Genomic DNA, 15,362 nt, shown 5'->3' with positions numbered 1-15,362 from the left:
CGCGTTCCAAAATAAAACGGAGGCGGTCCGTTCCATCGAGCCGTACACGATTGGTCAATTTGAACCGCGACGAATGCCATGACGTCAATTGTCACGTGAGCCGTGACGTCTTGCTGCTCATAATTATTCCGTGTCGTCTGCTAACGGACGAACGCCACGGAACGGATGGAGAGTCCGTCCGCACCGATAGAACGGATTAGAATGGCTACCAAACGGCTTGGATTGGATTAGAACGTAAGTGCTTGGGACAGTTAGCATCTTTCGTATCCGGTTCAATCCGATTCCGCGCTCCCAACAGTTGGAGAACGTGGCGTTTTTCTCTGCCGTGCCTTTTCGTGTCGCCTGTGCGGCTGCTACAGTCGCGCAGAGACGACGACCCGAGGTAGATGATGCATTTGAAGAGTTGACGGAAGAAGAGTTCCGGCAGTATTTTCGTCTGTCCAAACGAACAGTGCGTAGCTTGTGCGACGAGCTTGACCCTATCATTGGATGCCAGCGAGCGAGTGGCCTTTCCACAGAAAGGAAGGTGTTGTGCGCGCTGCGATTCTTCGGCACCGGAAGCTTCCAGAGGAGCGTTGGTCGCGAGGAACACGTAGGCATGGCACAGTCGGCCATGAGCAGCACCATTCACGAGGTGACGGAGGCCATCATTTCCGTGTCTGCCCGGAGAAAGTTGGTGGACTTTCCCTTCGCACCGTCTGCCAAGGATGAGGCTAAGGCGGCGTTCGTGCGACGCGGCGCCATCCCAGGTGTGCTAGCGTGCGTCGACGGCACAGAGGGACTCAGCCCGGCCGACACGGCGAGCTTCATGTCGAGAAAGGGTTATTACGCCCTAAACGTCATGGTCGTAAGTACCGTTGGAATGTTTTACTTCAAACTGTTGTCGCCATTTTTACTCGCCCATAGGTGCAATTGTTCAGTTTAATGCCCAAGCTGGCATTACAAGTAATGTAACGATTAAAAGAGGACATGCGGGGAACTGTTTACGAGCTCGTTGAAATCTCACATGTCGGGAGTAATGGTGAGTGCCATGTGCTGTGCATAATCAGTCTGCCGTTCCAAAATTATGTTTTAAATGGGCAGCAGTCGTAGCAGAAATGGATACACTGTAGGGAAGACATGATGGAAGCATTTTGAACACGGAAGTACTTACAACCATTGCATGGGCTGGCTTTGGCTCGTATGGGGTTTCTTGCGCAATATCGGCCCTGAGTTTTCATTTAGCTACCAACTAGTGCGAACCGTAGGCGTCCACACAAGGGGGGGGGCGCATTGCCCCCCCCCAATTTCAAGACCCTGTGTACGCCTATGGCTGAAACAGTCTGCTACTAGTACCAGCGTACGTGTATTCTTTTGTGCATATGAATGGCAAAACGGATTTCGAGCATATCTGCAGCGGTATTTTGTATTGCTCCCCATTGCAGGTTTGCAACGCGGAACTTCGCATTCTTGTTGTGGACCCCCGGTTCCCTGGTTCGTGCCATGACTCTTGGGTGTGGCAGCATAACCCACTGCGTGCACGCCTAGCCGCACAACTGCAGCCTAGCGAGTATCTGCTTGGTTAGCATTCGTAATGCGTACCCCTAACTAGGGCAGAGCACTCAGCTGTCACTTTCTGTAATAGGAAACTCAGGATATCCTCTCGAGCCATGGCTGCTTGTTCCAGTACCTGGCAGCCATGCCGGCACCACCTCTGAAGGCCACTACAACCAGGAGCACGCATCCATGCGCAATGTTGTGGAGAGATGTATCGGGGTGTTGAAAAGCAAGTTCCGCTGCTTGCAGCGCTTTCGGACACTGCTATACAGCCCCGACAGAGCAGCGCGAATCATTTATGCATGCGTTGCTCTCCATAACATTGCCTTGGACGCGGGCGACTGGACATAGGACGATTATGGTGGGGAAGTGCCACCAGCTGAGGAGCCAGAGGAGCCAGGAGACATCCAGGTGCTGGCACCACGCGACGTGTTCCTCAGAGGAAGGCAGCAGCGCAGCGCCGTTGTCAACCTTTTCTGAAGGAGACGGGAATGGTGAGCTTTCATAATACATAATTTATTTATACAAAGTGCAGTGCCCTTAGGCTATCACAGGGCTGTGTTTGTACAGCGGAAAATACATTAAAAAATTTGTATACACAACAAGTGCACCTCCATACGGATGGTCAATGTTCCCAATCCACACATCCGACAGATTATGATAATTTAAACACAAACGAAGTACACTTCCTTTCGCCAAAGACTTGAAAAATTATAGACCGCTCAGCTTACTGTTCGTTGCCTACAAAGTATTTACTAAGGTAATTGCAAATAGAATCAGGAACACCTTAGACTTCCGTCAACCAAAGGATTAGGCAGGATTCCGTAAAGGCTACTAAACAATAGACCATATTCACACTATCAATCAGGTGATAGAAAAATGTGCGGAATATAACCAACCTTTATATATAGCTTTCATTGATTACGAGAAAGCGTTTGATTCAGTCGAAACCTCAGCAGTCATGGAGGCATTGCGGAATCAGGTTGTAGACGAGCCGTATGTAAAAATACTGAAAGATATCTATAGCAAACAGACAGCAAGCTTATCGGTCTATAATTTTTCAAGTCTTTGGCGTCCCCTTTCTTATGGATTAGGATTATGTTAGCGTTTTTCCAAGATTCCGGTACGCTCGACGTTATGAGGCATTTCGTATACAGGGTGGCCAGTTTCTGTAGAACAATCTGCCCACCATCCTTCAACAAATCTGCTGTTACCTGATCCTCCCCAGCTACCTTCCCCCTTTGCATATCTCCCAATGCTTTCTTTACTTCTTCTGGCTTTACCTGTGGGATTTCGAATTCGTCTAGACTATTCTCTCTTCCATTATCGTCGTGGGTGCCACTGGTACTGTATAAATCTCTATAGAACTCCTCAGCCACTTGAACTATCTCATCCATATTAGTAATAATATTGCCGGCTTTGTCTCTTAACGCATACATCTGATTCTTGCCAATTCCCAGTTTCTTCCTCACTGTTTTTAGGCTTCCTCCGTTCCTGAGAGCGTGTTCAATTCTATCCATATTATACTTCCTTATGTCAGCTGTCTTACGCTTGTTGATTAAGACAGCTGAATAGCTGAACGTTGAATAGCATCCCTTTATTTTCAATTCTACACCGTCACCGCTAACACACCTAGGTCATCGCCTCGCCCACCCGCCTTAACCCCTCTCCCCTTTAGAAAAACCCTACCTATATATACTATGCCGAGGAAATCCGAGGAAGTGTTTTTCATGATTAGACACCCTGATCAGTAAGCTTTGTTGCACTAAAGGAAATAGGTACCATTTAAGCTAGGTAAGATAATAGGCAGTACACTAGCAAGAGCTTGGTGGCACAACCCAGCGCCCCGTTCCAAAGGGGACGCTCATAACATCCATCCATACAACCATCCATCCTGTAAAACCCCTTGCGCTTTCCTCCGCTATTCTCCTCGCCCGCCGGCTGCGCACGGCGCGCTTTTCCTCCTGGGCTCCCGCGGACGGGCTGCAGGATTCAATGGAGGCGTGCTATTTTGGGCCAGTTGCGCGCCCTCATCATCATCATCATCAGCCTAGTTACGCCCACTGCAGGGCAAAGGCATCTCCCATACTTCTCCAACTACCCCGGTCATGTACTAATTGTGGCCATGTTGTCCCTGCAAACGTCTTAATGTCATCCGCCCACCTAACTTTCTGCCGCCCCCTGCTACGCTTCCCTTCCCTTGGAATCCAGTCCATAACCCTTAGTGACCATCGGTTATCTTCCCTCCTCATTACATGTCCGGCCCATGCCCATTTATTTTTCTTGATTTCAACTAAGACGTCGTTTACCCACGTTTGTTGCCTCACCCAATCTGCTCTTTTCTTATCCCTTAACGTTACACCCATCATTCTTCTTTCCATAGCTCGTTGCGTCGTCCTCAATTTCATCAGAACCCTTTTCGTAAGCCTCCAGGTTTCTGCCCCATATGTGAGTACTGGTAACACACAGCTGTTATACACTTTCCTTTTGAGGGATAGTGGCAACCTGCTGTTCATGATTTGAGAATGCCTGCCAAACGCACCCCAGCCGATTCTTATTCTTCTGGTTATTTCAGTCTCATGATCCGGATCCGTGGTCACTACCTGCCCTAAGTAAATGTATGCCCTTGCCACTTCCAGTGCTTCGCTACCTATCGTAAACTGCTGTTCTCTTCCGAGACTGTTAAACAATACTTTAGTTTTCTGCAGAATAATTTTCAGACCCACCCTTCTGCTTTGCCTCTCCAGGTCAGTGAGCATGCATTGCAATTGGTCTCCTGAGTTACTAAGCAAGGCAATATCATCAGCGAATCGCAAGTTGCTAAGGTATTCTCCATCAACTTTTATCCCCAATTCTTCCTACTCCAGGCCTCTGAATACCTCCTGTAAACATGCTGTGAATAGCATTGCAGATATCGTATCTCCCTGTCTGACGCCTTTCTTTATAGGGATTTTGTTGCTTTCTTTGTGGAAGACTACGGTGGCTGTGGAGCCGCTATAGATATCTCCCAGTATATTTACATATGGCTCATCTACACCCTGATTCCGTAATGCCTCCATGTCTGCTGAGGTTTCGACTGAATCAAACGCTTTCTCGTAATCAATGAAAGCTATATATAAGGGTTTGTTATATTCTGCACATTTCTCTATCACTTGATTGATAGTGTGAATATGGTCTATTGTTGAGTAGCCTTTACGGAAACCTGCCTGGTCCTTTGGTTGACAGAAGTCTAAGGTGTTCCTGATTCTATTTGCGATTACCTTAGTAAATACTTTGTAGGCAACGGACAGTAAGCTGATCGGTCTATAATTTTTCAAGTCTTTGGCGTCCCCTTTCTTATGGATTAGGATTACGTTAGCATTCTTCCAAGATTCCGGTACGCTCGACGTTATGAGGCATTGCGTATACAGGGTGGCCAGTTTCTCTAGAACAATCTGCCCACCATCCTTCAACAAATCTGCTGTTACCTGATCCTCCCCAGCTGCCTTCCCCCTTTGCATAGCTCCTAAGGCTTTCTTTACTTCTTCTGGCGTTACCTGTGGGATTTCGAATTCCTCTAGGCTATTCTCTCTTCCACTATCGTCGTGGGTGCCACTGCATGGTACTATATAAATCTCTATAGAACTCCTCAGCCGCTTGAACTATCTCATCCATATTAGTAACGATATTGCCGGCTTTGTCTCTTAACGCACACACCTGATTCTTGCCTATTCCTAGTTTCTTCTTCACTGTTTTTAGGCTTCCTCCGTTCCTGAGAGCCTGTTCAATTCTATCCATACTATAGTTCCTGATGTCCGCTGTCTTACGCTTGTTGATTAACTTAGAAAGTTCTGCCAGTTCCATTCTAGCTGTAGGGTTAGAGGCTTTCATACATTGGCGTTTCTTGATCAGATCTTTCGTCTCCTGCGATAGCTTACTGGTTTCCTGTCTAACGGCGTTACCACCGACTTCTACTGCGCAATCCCTAATGATGCCCATGAGATTGTCGTTCATTGCTTCAACACTAAGGTCCTCTTCCTGAGTTAAAGCCGAATACCTGTTCTGTAGCTTGATCCGGAATTCCTCTAGTTTCCCTCTTACCGCTAACTCATTGATTGGCTTCTTGTGTACCAGTTTCTTCCGTTCCCTCCTCAAGTCTAGGCTAATTCGAGTTCTTACCATCCTATGGTCACTGCAGCGTACCTTGCCGAGCACGTCTACATATTGTATGATGCCAGGGTTCGCGCAGAGTATGAAGTCGATTTGATTTCTAGTCTCACCATTCGGGCTCCTCCACGTCCACTTTCGACTAACCCGCTTGCGGAAAAAGGTATTCATTATCCGCATATTATTCTGTTCTGCAAACTCTACTAATAATTCTCCTCTGCTATTCCTAGAGCCTATGCCATATTCCCCCACTGACTTGTCTCCAGCCTGCTTCTTGCCTACCCTGGCATTGAAGTCGCCCATCAGTATAGTGTGTTTTGTTTTGACTTTACCCATCGCCGATTCCACGTCTTCATAAAAGCTTTCGACTTCCTGGTCATCATGACTGCATGTAGGGGCATAGACTTGTACCACCTTCTATTTGTACCTCTTATTAAGTTTCACAACAAGACCTGCCACCCTCTCGTTAATGCTATAGAATTCCTGTATGTTACCAGCTATATTCTTATTAATCAAGAATCCGACGCCTAGTTCTCTTCTCTCCACTAAGCCCCGGTAGCACAGGACGTGCCCGCTTTTTAGCACTGTATATGCTTCTTTTGGCCTCCTAACTTCACTGAGCCCTATGATATCCCATTTACTGCCCTCTAATTCCTCCAATAGCACTGCTAGACTCGCCTCACTAGATAACGTTCTAGCGTTAAACGTTGCCAGGTTCATATTCCAATGGCGGCCTGTCCGGAGCCAGTGATTCTTAGCACCCTCTGCTGCGTGGCAGGTCTGACCGCCGCCGTGGTCAGTTGCTTCACAGCTGCTGGGGACTGAGGGCCGGGGTTTGATTGCGTTGTTCATATAGGATGTTGTGGCCAAGTACTGCACCAGGGTAGCCAATCCTGCTCTGGTGAGGGTGTGCGTTACCGGTTCTGGTCACCGGGATCAGGCCACACTCCAGGCCTGTTTATGCAATTTTATCAACACGCTGATCTTTTTTTTTCTTTTTTCTTTTTTTTAATCCTGTGGAAATTTGCCGGCACCGGGATTCGAACCACGGACCCCTTGCACGCGAGGCGGCTGTTCTACCTCTACGCCACCGCTGCACCCGTAGTCCTCCATAACGAAAGCAACAAAATCCCAATAAAGAAAGGCGTCAGGTAGGGAGATATGATCTCTCCAATGCTATTCACAGCATGTTTACAGGAGGTATTCAGAGACCTGGATTGGGAAGAATTGGGGATAAGAGTTAATGGAGAATACCTTAGTAACTTGCGATTCGATGATGATATTACCTTGCTTAGTAACTAAGGGGAGCAGCTGCAACTCATGCTCACTGACCTGGAGAGGCAAAGCAGAAAGGTGGATCTAAAAATTATTCTGCAGAAAACTAAAGTAATGTTTAACAGTCTCGGAAGAGAACAGCAGTTTACGATAGGTAGTGAGGCACTGGAAGTTGTAAGGGAATACATCTACTTAGGACAGGTAGTGACTGCGGATCCAGATCACGAGACTGAAATAATCAGAAGAAGTAGAATGGGCTGGGGCGCGTTTGGCAGGCATTCTCAGATCATGAACAGCAGGTTGCCATTATCTCTCAAGAGAAAAGTGTATAATAGCTGTGTCTTACCAGTACTCACGTACGGGGCAGAAACCTGGTGGCTTACGAAAAGGGTTCTACCTAAATTGAGGACGACGCAACGAGCTATGGAAAGAAGAATGATAGGTGTAACGATAAGGGATAAGAAAAGAGCTGATTGGGTGAGGGAACAATCACGAGTTAATGATATCTTAGTTGAAATCAAGAAAAACAAATGGGCATGGGCAGGACACGTAATGAGGAGGGAAGATAACCGATGGTCATTAAGAGTTACGGAATGGATTCCAAGGGAAGGGAAGCGTATGAGGGGGTGGCAGAAAGTTAGGTGGGCGGATGAGATTAAGAAGTTTGCAGGGACTACATGACCGGGGTAGTTGGAGAAGTATGGGAGAGGCCTTTGCCCTGCAGTGGGCGTAACCAGAATGATGATGATGATGAAGTACACTTATACAAAGAATCCTTTAAATAGAATGCCACAGCCGTGCAAACAATTGTACCCTCGTCACTATGCAAGAGTCTCCAAGGCTGCCACTTTTTAACAGTAGTACTCGCGAAGCAGTCGTAAGGCAATGCTTCATGCCCCTTCATCTGTGAAGAACTGCATTCGCTGCTGCTCCCAAGCTAGCATTGTCTTATGCAATATGCACATCACAAAGTACTTCTTTCCTAGTGGAACATGAAACGCGGTAGCAACGTGAAAGTGCAGCTTTTCTTTAAATATCACATGAAATGTGAAACAAAAACTTCCCTTGACCCATCATAGTCATGACAGACTTGATGGAAGCAATACATATGATTGGCACTCTGTACTCATGGTCACCATCAGCAAAAGGTGCGAAAAATGTTCATAAAACACATCAGAATGAACGCAACTGCCGCATCCTGTGCATTTTGACGCTCAGTGTACGCTGGTAGGAGTGAGGAAATATGCTTGCTAGCCATCTCTTGTGCTAGGTGTATCAAAACGTCTGTGCAAGCATGAATACGCAGGCGAGGCAAGCAAGTAACGCGTAATGAATGAGGATTCAAACACAAACAAAATGTAACGCCGAGTGTAGTGACAGCATTACACTCGTCACATCATGTCGAAATGGGTAGATGTAAATTAACGTAAAAGCGCAAAAAATAGATAGGTCAACTTTATCACACTCTGTGATGACAAGTACATCACAAACCTTGAAGTACAACATGCTTCAGGTAGCAAAGCATGTGACAACATTGCAACATGAGCATCACACAATTCGTTTTCACCACGGCATGTAAAACTTGCAGTTACATTTACGTGACCTTGCAAGAAAGTATGACTATCCCAGGTATGTCCATTCCCTTGTGAGTGTTATGAGTCACTGACTAGAAGCATTCATTTCTCGACAGCAATTGTAGCGCAATGCTAAACAACAGGTGAATCATAATTGTAAAAAGGTGAGTGCACTTGCCAGCTCTGATGAAACATGTTACATAAAACATGAATAATTGGCTCTACAATCTCACAGCACCCAGAAAGTGTCACGCGTGAAAGTTATTCTTGCAATGACTCCCTTGGAATGAAGACTAGAGGAAACCAATCACTGGTGTGGTGCAATGATGATGGTCATTTTCATTTGTAGAACTATGCAACTTAAAGAGTGACTGTTTGGTGCTCTGAAAAAAAGACGACACTGTAGTCGTTGCACCTTAGCCTCACTGTGCGGAAATGAAAATATCACAGTGCAAACATTATGCGGTAACGCTTCATAATGAGTGCAGTAAGGTACAACACAGTCAAGCAATATAAATATCGTAGTACAAAACCCATGCACAGAAATCGACAACTATTTGTAACGATTCCAGTGTGAATGACTAGGCGCCTTCGAAATGTGTAAGTAAAAAAAGCACGCTGGCATTGCAGCTGTATAAGCATAAATAGAAAGAGGCAAATACAACAGAACAAAAATGGGTGCGCGCATTGCACCTCTTAACCAAAAAATCCTCCTCTATTACTCAAAGTAAACTCAAACAACAGAACAAAAATGGGTGTGCGCATTGCACCTCTCAACCAAAAAATCCTCCTCTATTACTCAAAGGAAACTCGAACAATATATAAACAAAACAAACGGAACTGGTGAAACAAATGAATAAAATGATAAAAATATATAAATAAATATAAAAAAGATAAAACAAAAATAATTTCTCGCTTGCTGCAGGTGCTCAGCGATGTCCTGCGCTATGGCGCGCACCTCCTGCAGGATCCCCTCCTGGGCTGCTGCCGTCCGCTCTGCCGCGACAGCGAGGCGGGTTGTGGAGGCCTCGATTCTGCGCAGCACCTGGAATGAATAATCATGGTGGAACTGTTCGCATCAGTTGCTGATTCCTCGCAACCAGCTCACGGCTGCAAGCTGCTGTTGTGAAGAATCGCAACGTGCACAACGATTCCCTCTCTGCTGAAGAGCCACTGGTCTGATGGCATCCTTTGGAAGTGTCAAGCGTCGCGTACAAGCTATGCCCTCTTCGTTTGGACAGACAAAGACCTGCTGGAACTACTCTTCCGTCATCTACTCTAATGCATCTCTCACCACCAAACAGCCTTTTTCAGGGCTAACCAACCTTTTGTCCGGCGGCTGATCGGTGGCAAGACACGTTACCGAGCCCTCTATACAACGCATATTTCTTGTTTACATCCCAAGCTGATTTGTTTGTCAGATTCATGATTTACTTATAACAAAGCATAGAGAATATTTATGTCCTTCATGTAAAATGACACCAAAGGGCCTACCAACCTGCAGCACCTCGTCGCCCTGTTCCAGGCTGCGGGCGCACTGCGACGACATCGTCGTCAAGGTATCCACCCGTCGCGGTCGCTGTCGACGTGGTGGCCGAACAGGGTGCTGCAACACTGAAAGCATACAGCATTTTCTACAGTTGCACTGCATTTTATGGTACGAATAAAAGTGGCTATGGCCACGTTATGGCTTATTGGGCTAGTTCAATAAAATACAAGAGCTCATTTTATTTAACAGCTTGAGGATCAATAACTTACCAGGTGCAGCGGCCACCCTTTCGGCAGGCGCCGCGCCGCGCGGTGGATCCTCTGCCGCTGTAGAGTAAATACATTAATGTTTACGAACTGCACACACACGGCGATAATTACAACACTCATTACTCTGATGCTTACGTGTCAATGTGCTCACGCCCGCAGCCTCGTCTTGGACGACGACTTCCATCGCGTAGGTGGGGACGTCAGCCTGCTGGAAAATGTCATAAGCGTGGCTATTCGTTACAATGCCTATGTTACAAGTTTTCGTACTAATTTGCGAAAATATTGTGCAATTATTGAGTGCTTAATGATGCCATGTGTTACCGTCCTCGTGCACTTCCGTGAAGGCATTTTAATTCTGTGTTAATCACTTAACCCCCCTTTTCCCGAAAACGCAGCCAACTGGGATTCTAGTTGAATAACCTACCTGCTTTTCCATTCTCTCCTACGCTATTTTCCTGTTCACCAACGGTGTCGCGTTCTGCTAAAGGTAGCACTTACAGATAATGGCAAACTCTAAACCGGCACCATTCAGGAACCCATGATATTACGGCGGCAGTGTGCTTACCTCTTGGTAGGGGAGGTCGGTCACGCCGTGGAGGCGGACCGTCCCGGTCAGCTGCAGTATTCTGCCATGGAAGCCATGTAGCCGTCCCCCTCCTGCGCTTCTGAAAATACACGCCAATGTCGAAGGACAAATCGCCCAGGCCATTGGACGGTCACTCACCTTTGTTCTTGGACAAGTGCGGCAGCGTTGCGGCGGGCCTCGAACACCTGCTTCCGCCACCACTCTTGCCACTGCTCCGTGGTTTTCACGACGGGGCCTTGCGTGTTGAGCTGGTCGGCTAGCTGCTGCCACAGCCGTCGGCGGTCGCCAGCAGTGAAGCGCGGCCCCAGCTCGCTGGATCTTATAGCCAGCTGGGGATGCTCTTGCATGAAGGCGACCACCGTCTCCTTCTGAGCCTCCGACACGCGCGGCCCCTTCGCCGGTGCTTCAACGTTAAGCGCCATGGCTTCAACTGAACGACTATCCACCGCTTCACTGAACCAACCGACTGAACCAACCGCTTCAAAATTCGCGCCGTGTGCTTGAAACGGGGTGGTAGCTAGCGCCACCACTAAACGTTTCGCAAAACTGCGACACCACTTAGCGCCATTTGAAGACATTAACCGCAATATTTTCTTTCAGTCGTTTTGCATTCCAAATTGAATCTTTGAAAAGCAACACCAACACATATTGCTACTCACTCATACTAGCAAAATATTTCTCAACATGCTGCAAACGCTTCTGAATATATTATACGGTCCCCAAGCAGACGTCAAAAGCGTGACGCAGGCTTCCACTTCGCTCATTGGCTGTTTGCTTCCTCTCGTTCTCGCGAACACTGCGAACCGCCTATTTCGTGACGTTTAGAACGGAGGCGGTCCGTTCTATTTTGGAACGCGTACAAGATCGCGCCCCTGCTGTCTTGTCATTTGCCTTTGCCGAGATTGAAATAATTCAAGCTGCTCCGTAAGCGCGATTTTTTGCATGCTACTCAACAAAAGAAAATTGTGACGACCTCGTCGTTCTGCTGGGGATCGAACACCTCCTAGCACTGACAACTCGCAAAGGCGTACGAAGCAAACGTGAAAATGCACTGTATTTGCTGCGTAGCGTGTCAACAAACGCACATAAATGGGAGAATCGAATATGCGGTACAAGTTATTTATACTCCCTTCGCGTACGTACCGAATTCGACGATCCATGTCTCCGCGCATTGCACTCGTCGTGCGAGACGCCATTTTCCAAAACAAACCGGCGGAATAGCTCCGTTGACAGCTCTCCGCGCAATTTCGACGGAAAATCGCAGCGATCGGTGCGACGGTGCGACTGTGCGACCAACCGGTTGGTCGCAGCCGAAAATCGGTGGGTCGGCACTGCGACTGCGATTTTCATCGCAAACGACGGAAATCGCACTTCCGGTGCGACGAAAATCGCATCATGTGAAACAGGCTTTACGGCCTTCGCATTACCTCAATCCACCATAATCCGCCTTAATCCTCCTCCACCGACGTTAATCCTTATTCATGCATTTTAATCCAGCCACTGCTTCCTGCGCAAGCCGTCACGCTTTCCTTGTGGTATCATAAAAACGGCATAACAATCTTCAGGCTTCTTGCTGCAGTTATATGCGCAACAGCCCGGCATAGCGCTAGCATAAAGAGCAGGAAACATGCGTACAACGTTCGCTACGCCAGCCAGCCGTGCTTAGGAGGAAAATGGTGCGAACGAAAGAGCAAAACACAAGCAAAACTCACGATCCGCGCGTTTCCAAGGGCAACGGCAGGGAGACCAATCGTGGTGCAGAAAAATGGGGGCAAAACTGGTTGCCGCGGGGGAACGCGCAAGGGGCGAGGAGGAGGCGAGGAGGTCGCGTGATGGCGGCAGAGTTCAAAGAGTGTCACTACTTTCAAATTATCAAGGGATTTTATCCATACGTGTGCCGAACCCTCAAATAGATATGCAATGCCGGGCAGATCTACGGGCAGGCGTTGCAGTGTCCACGCTAGCCATCCTGCGCCACTAACTACCCCATGCTTACGAAATCTACGCTCTAAAAAGTTTAGACCCATTGAGGCTTATCTTGTCCCCAAACAATAATGGTCCTATGTCTTGTTTGCGGTTCCTCTTTAGAAAACTCGGCGCTCGCTCCTCTCTTGTCGATAGATAGATAGAAACTTTATTGAAATGGAAAAGTTTCGAGAATGCTGTGTAGAGCCGACCACGCGCAAGCCGTTCGTGACTAGGAAGTAGTGGGCTCGCAGCGTTAAAGAAAGGAAATGCGGGCAAGTGAGATGACGATTATTGTTTGGGGACAAAGTACAACCCATAGGGTGTAAATTTTTTTTGACTGTAATACTTCACAATGCAAGGGGTCCCGACTTGTTGTTCGGGCAATGTCCTGGCTTGAAACTTGCATTGATTGCAACCACATTGAATAAAACGTGTCCTTTATTTATTGTGTTTCATCTTTCACAATCTATATCGGGAGGTGCGAATAGATATCAGCTTCAGTGTTCTCGGTTGATCTACTGAAGATAGGCGAATGCCGGTAAGCTGATAATGTGCCAGCCCAGCGCTGCAAACGCGCTGCTGCGATGATCCGAATGCCGGTTGTCGAGCCCAATATTGTTTGAAGCTTTGAAGCAGTTTATGGTCGGTGACTAATGGGAACGAACGACCGTAAACGAAGAAATGAAACTTCTTTACACCAAATATTGTTGCAAGGGCCTCTTGCTAAAGCTGGCTGTATTTTTTTGGCATCGGTGAACGTACGCGATGCGAAAGCTATTCGCTTTGTCATGCCATCATCCAATAAATGAGAAAAGACCGCGCTTAAACCATAGTGCAATGCGTCGCACGACAGCTTCAACCGTTTGCACGGGTACTTGTGTGCCAAAGTCGGCGGAGATGCTAGCAAGCTATTTATCTTGAACGCCCCCTGGCAACACTCATTATAGCACCACGGGGCCTTTTTACGTAGCAATCTGAAAAATGATTGCGCCACCGTTGCTAGGTTAGGAAGGAACTTGCCGTAGAAATTGATGACTCCCTGAAACGACTGTATCTGATGCCTGTCTTTAGGGGCTGGAGCCTCAAGCAGTGCATCAAGCTACACCGTCATTGCCGAGATGTGCGCCAATTCTGTGTCCAAGGTAGGGAAGTTCCTGTTGGAAAAATGAACACTTCTCTTTCTTGACACGGACGCCTCTTTCAAAAAGTCGTTTTAAGACAGCTGTGAGACTGATGGAATGCGCTTCGTTAGTTTTGCCATTTACCACAATGTCGTCTGGGTAACACCAAACCCTGTGTAAGCCCTAAACATGGGGTCAATTATTCTTTGGAAAATCTCAGGTGCGGATGAAATTCCAAACGCGAGTTGATTAACCGCAAAGAATCCTTTCTGCGTATTCAATGTGAGGCATTGTATTGACGACCCTGACACGACCACTTGCTGGTAGCCCGGTTGAGATAAATCCTCGAGAACTGCCTACCTCCCGACAAGGCTTTGAATAGGTCGTCCATCATCGGTGTTATTATCATTATTATTATTGTTGGTTTTGAAGAGATATACACATTGAACCGGAAAGCCAAAGCGAGGAGCAGGCTCGAAACTACTATAGGAAAGGGTATATTGCCTGCATACTCTTCAGAAGGAAGGTGACCGCCAAGCAGAAATGGAAGATAGGAAGGAGGGGAGGAAAAAGGAAAGAAAGAGCAACAGGACAAATCTAAAAGAATAAAGTATAACACACAGAACAGATCAAACACAGTGGGGCCGGTCACTGAAAGTCACACAACTGCATAATGGTAAATAGAAAAAATTATACGATACTACAAACGTGAACCTAAGTTAACTCTAGAAAATTATGTAGAGCGCGATGAACATCATCACGTTTAGATGCACAACCACTGGGGAAAAACATTCGTCAAGTGCCGTACACCGCAGGCCAAGGAAATGATAGTCTCTTACTAGCGACATGCGCTGCCCACTGAAAGCGGGACACTCAGATAGAAGGTGCTGAAGTGTCTCGCAGAAGCCGCAAGACGTACACTATGGACTGGCCACATGTCCTTGTCTGCATGAACGTCCTGTTGGCAATCAGGAACGACGTAAGCCGCTCCTCGTACGAAGCCCAATCGCTGGTGGATTCGTCGAAAGGTTCAAGCTGGCCCAGTCGCCCGGCGAAGTGCGTCTCTGCTGCCTTGACCGCAGTCACGACGTCAATCACGGGTTTGCACGCTGCACAAAGACGGTATTATTCACCTAGCAAATTTCGGAAACACTTGCTTTCCAAACTAAGAACGACGCCCTCATATCCCATCTCCGGCGCCAGTTGTGTTCATGTGAAGGAGCACACAAGTTTTCAGGGGGCGAGCGATGTTTATTGCCATATGTTCGTTGCTGCGTGGCTGGCCGAGATAAAGAGGCTGGCTAGTCGCGGCGCACGCCTTTTATTCGTTTCGCGCCCTTGCGCATTATCGACCTGACGACAAACTGCGGCGCTAGGCCGGACACTACAGTTGACATT

At 47.4% G+C, this 15,362-nt stretch overlaps 1 protein-coding gene across 1 annotated transcript; it reads left to right on the top strand.

Annotated features, from left to right (window-relative positions):
• Positions 1-322: 322 nt before the first annotated feature.
• LOC139060392 (putative nuclease HARBI1) lies at positions 323-10,341 on the top strand. The gene is made up of 4 exons (XM_070539494.1): positions 323-847; positions 1,425-1,560; positions 1,625-2,030; positions 9,457-10,341. Exons 1-3 carry the CDS (start codon positions 599-601, stop codon positions 1,885-1,887), a joined length of 648 nt encoding a protein of 215 aa, XP_070395595.1. The 5' UTR covers positions 323-598; the 3' UTR covers positions 1,888-2,030; positions 9,457-10,341.
• The last annotated feature ends 5,021 nt before the right edge of the window (positions 10,342-15,362 follow it).

This window comes from Dermacentor albipictus, chromosome 5 (assembly GCF_038994185.2).
Source record: "Dermacentor albipictus isolate Rhodes 1998 colony chromosome 5, USDA_Dalb.pri_finalv2, whole genome shotgun sequence".
NCBI classification, from domain to species: Eukaryota; Metazoa; Arthropoda; class Arachnida; order Ixodida; family Ixodidae; genus Dermacentor; species Dermacentor albipictus.
Note: the sequence above shows the minus strand (reverse complement) of the source record. Positions and strands in the feature narration are given on the sequence as shown.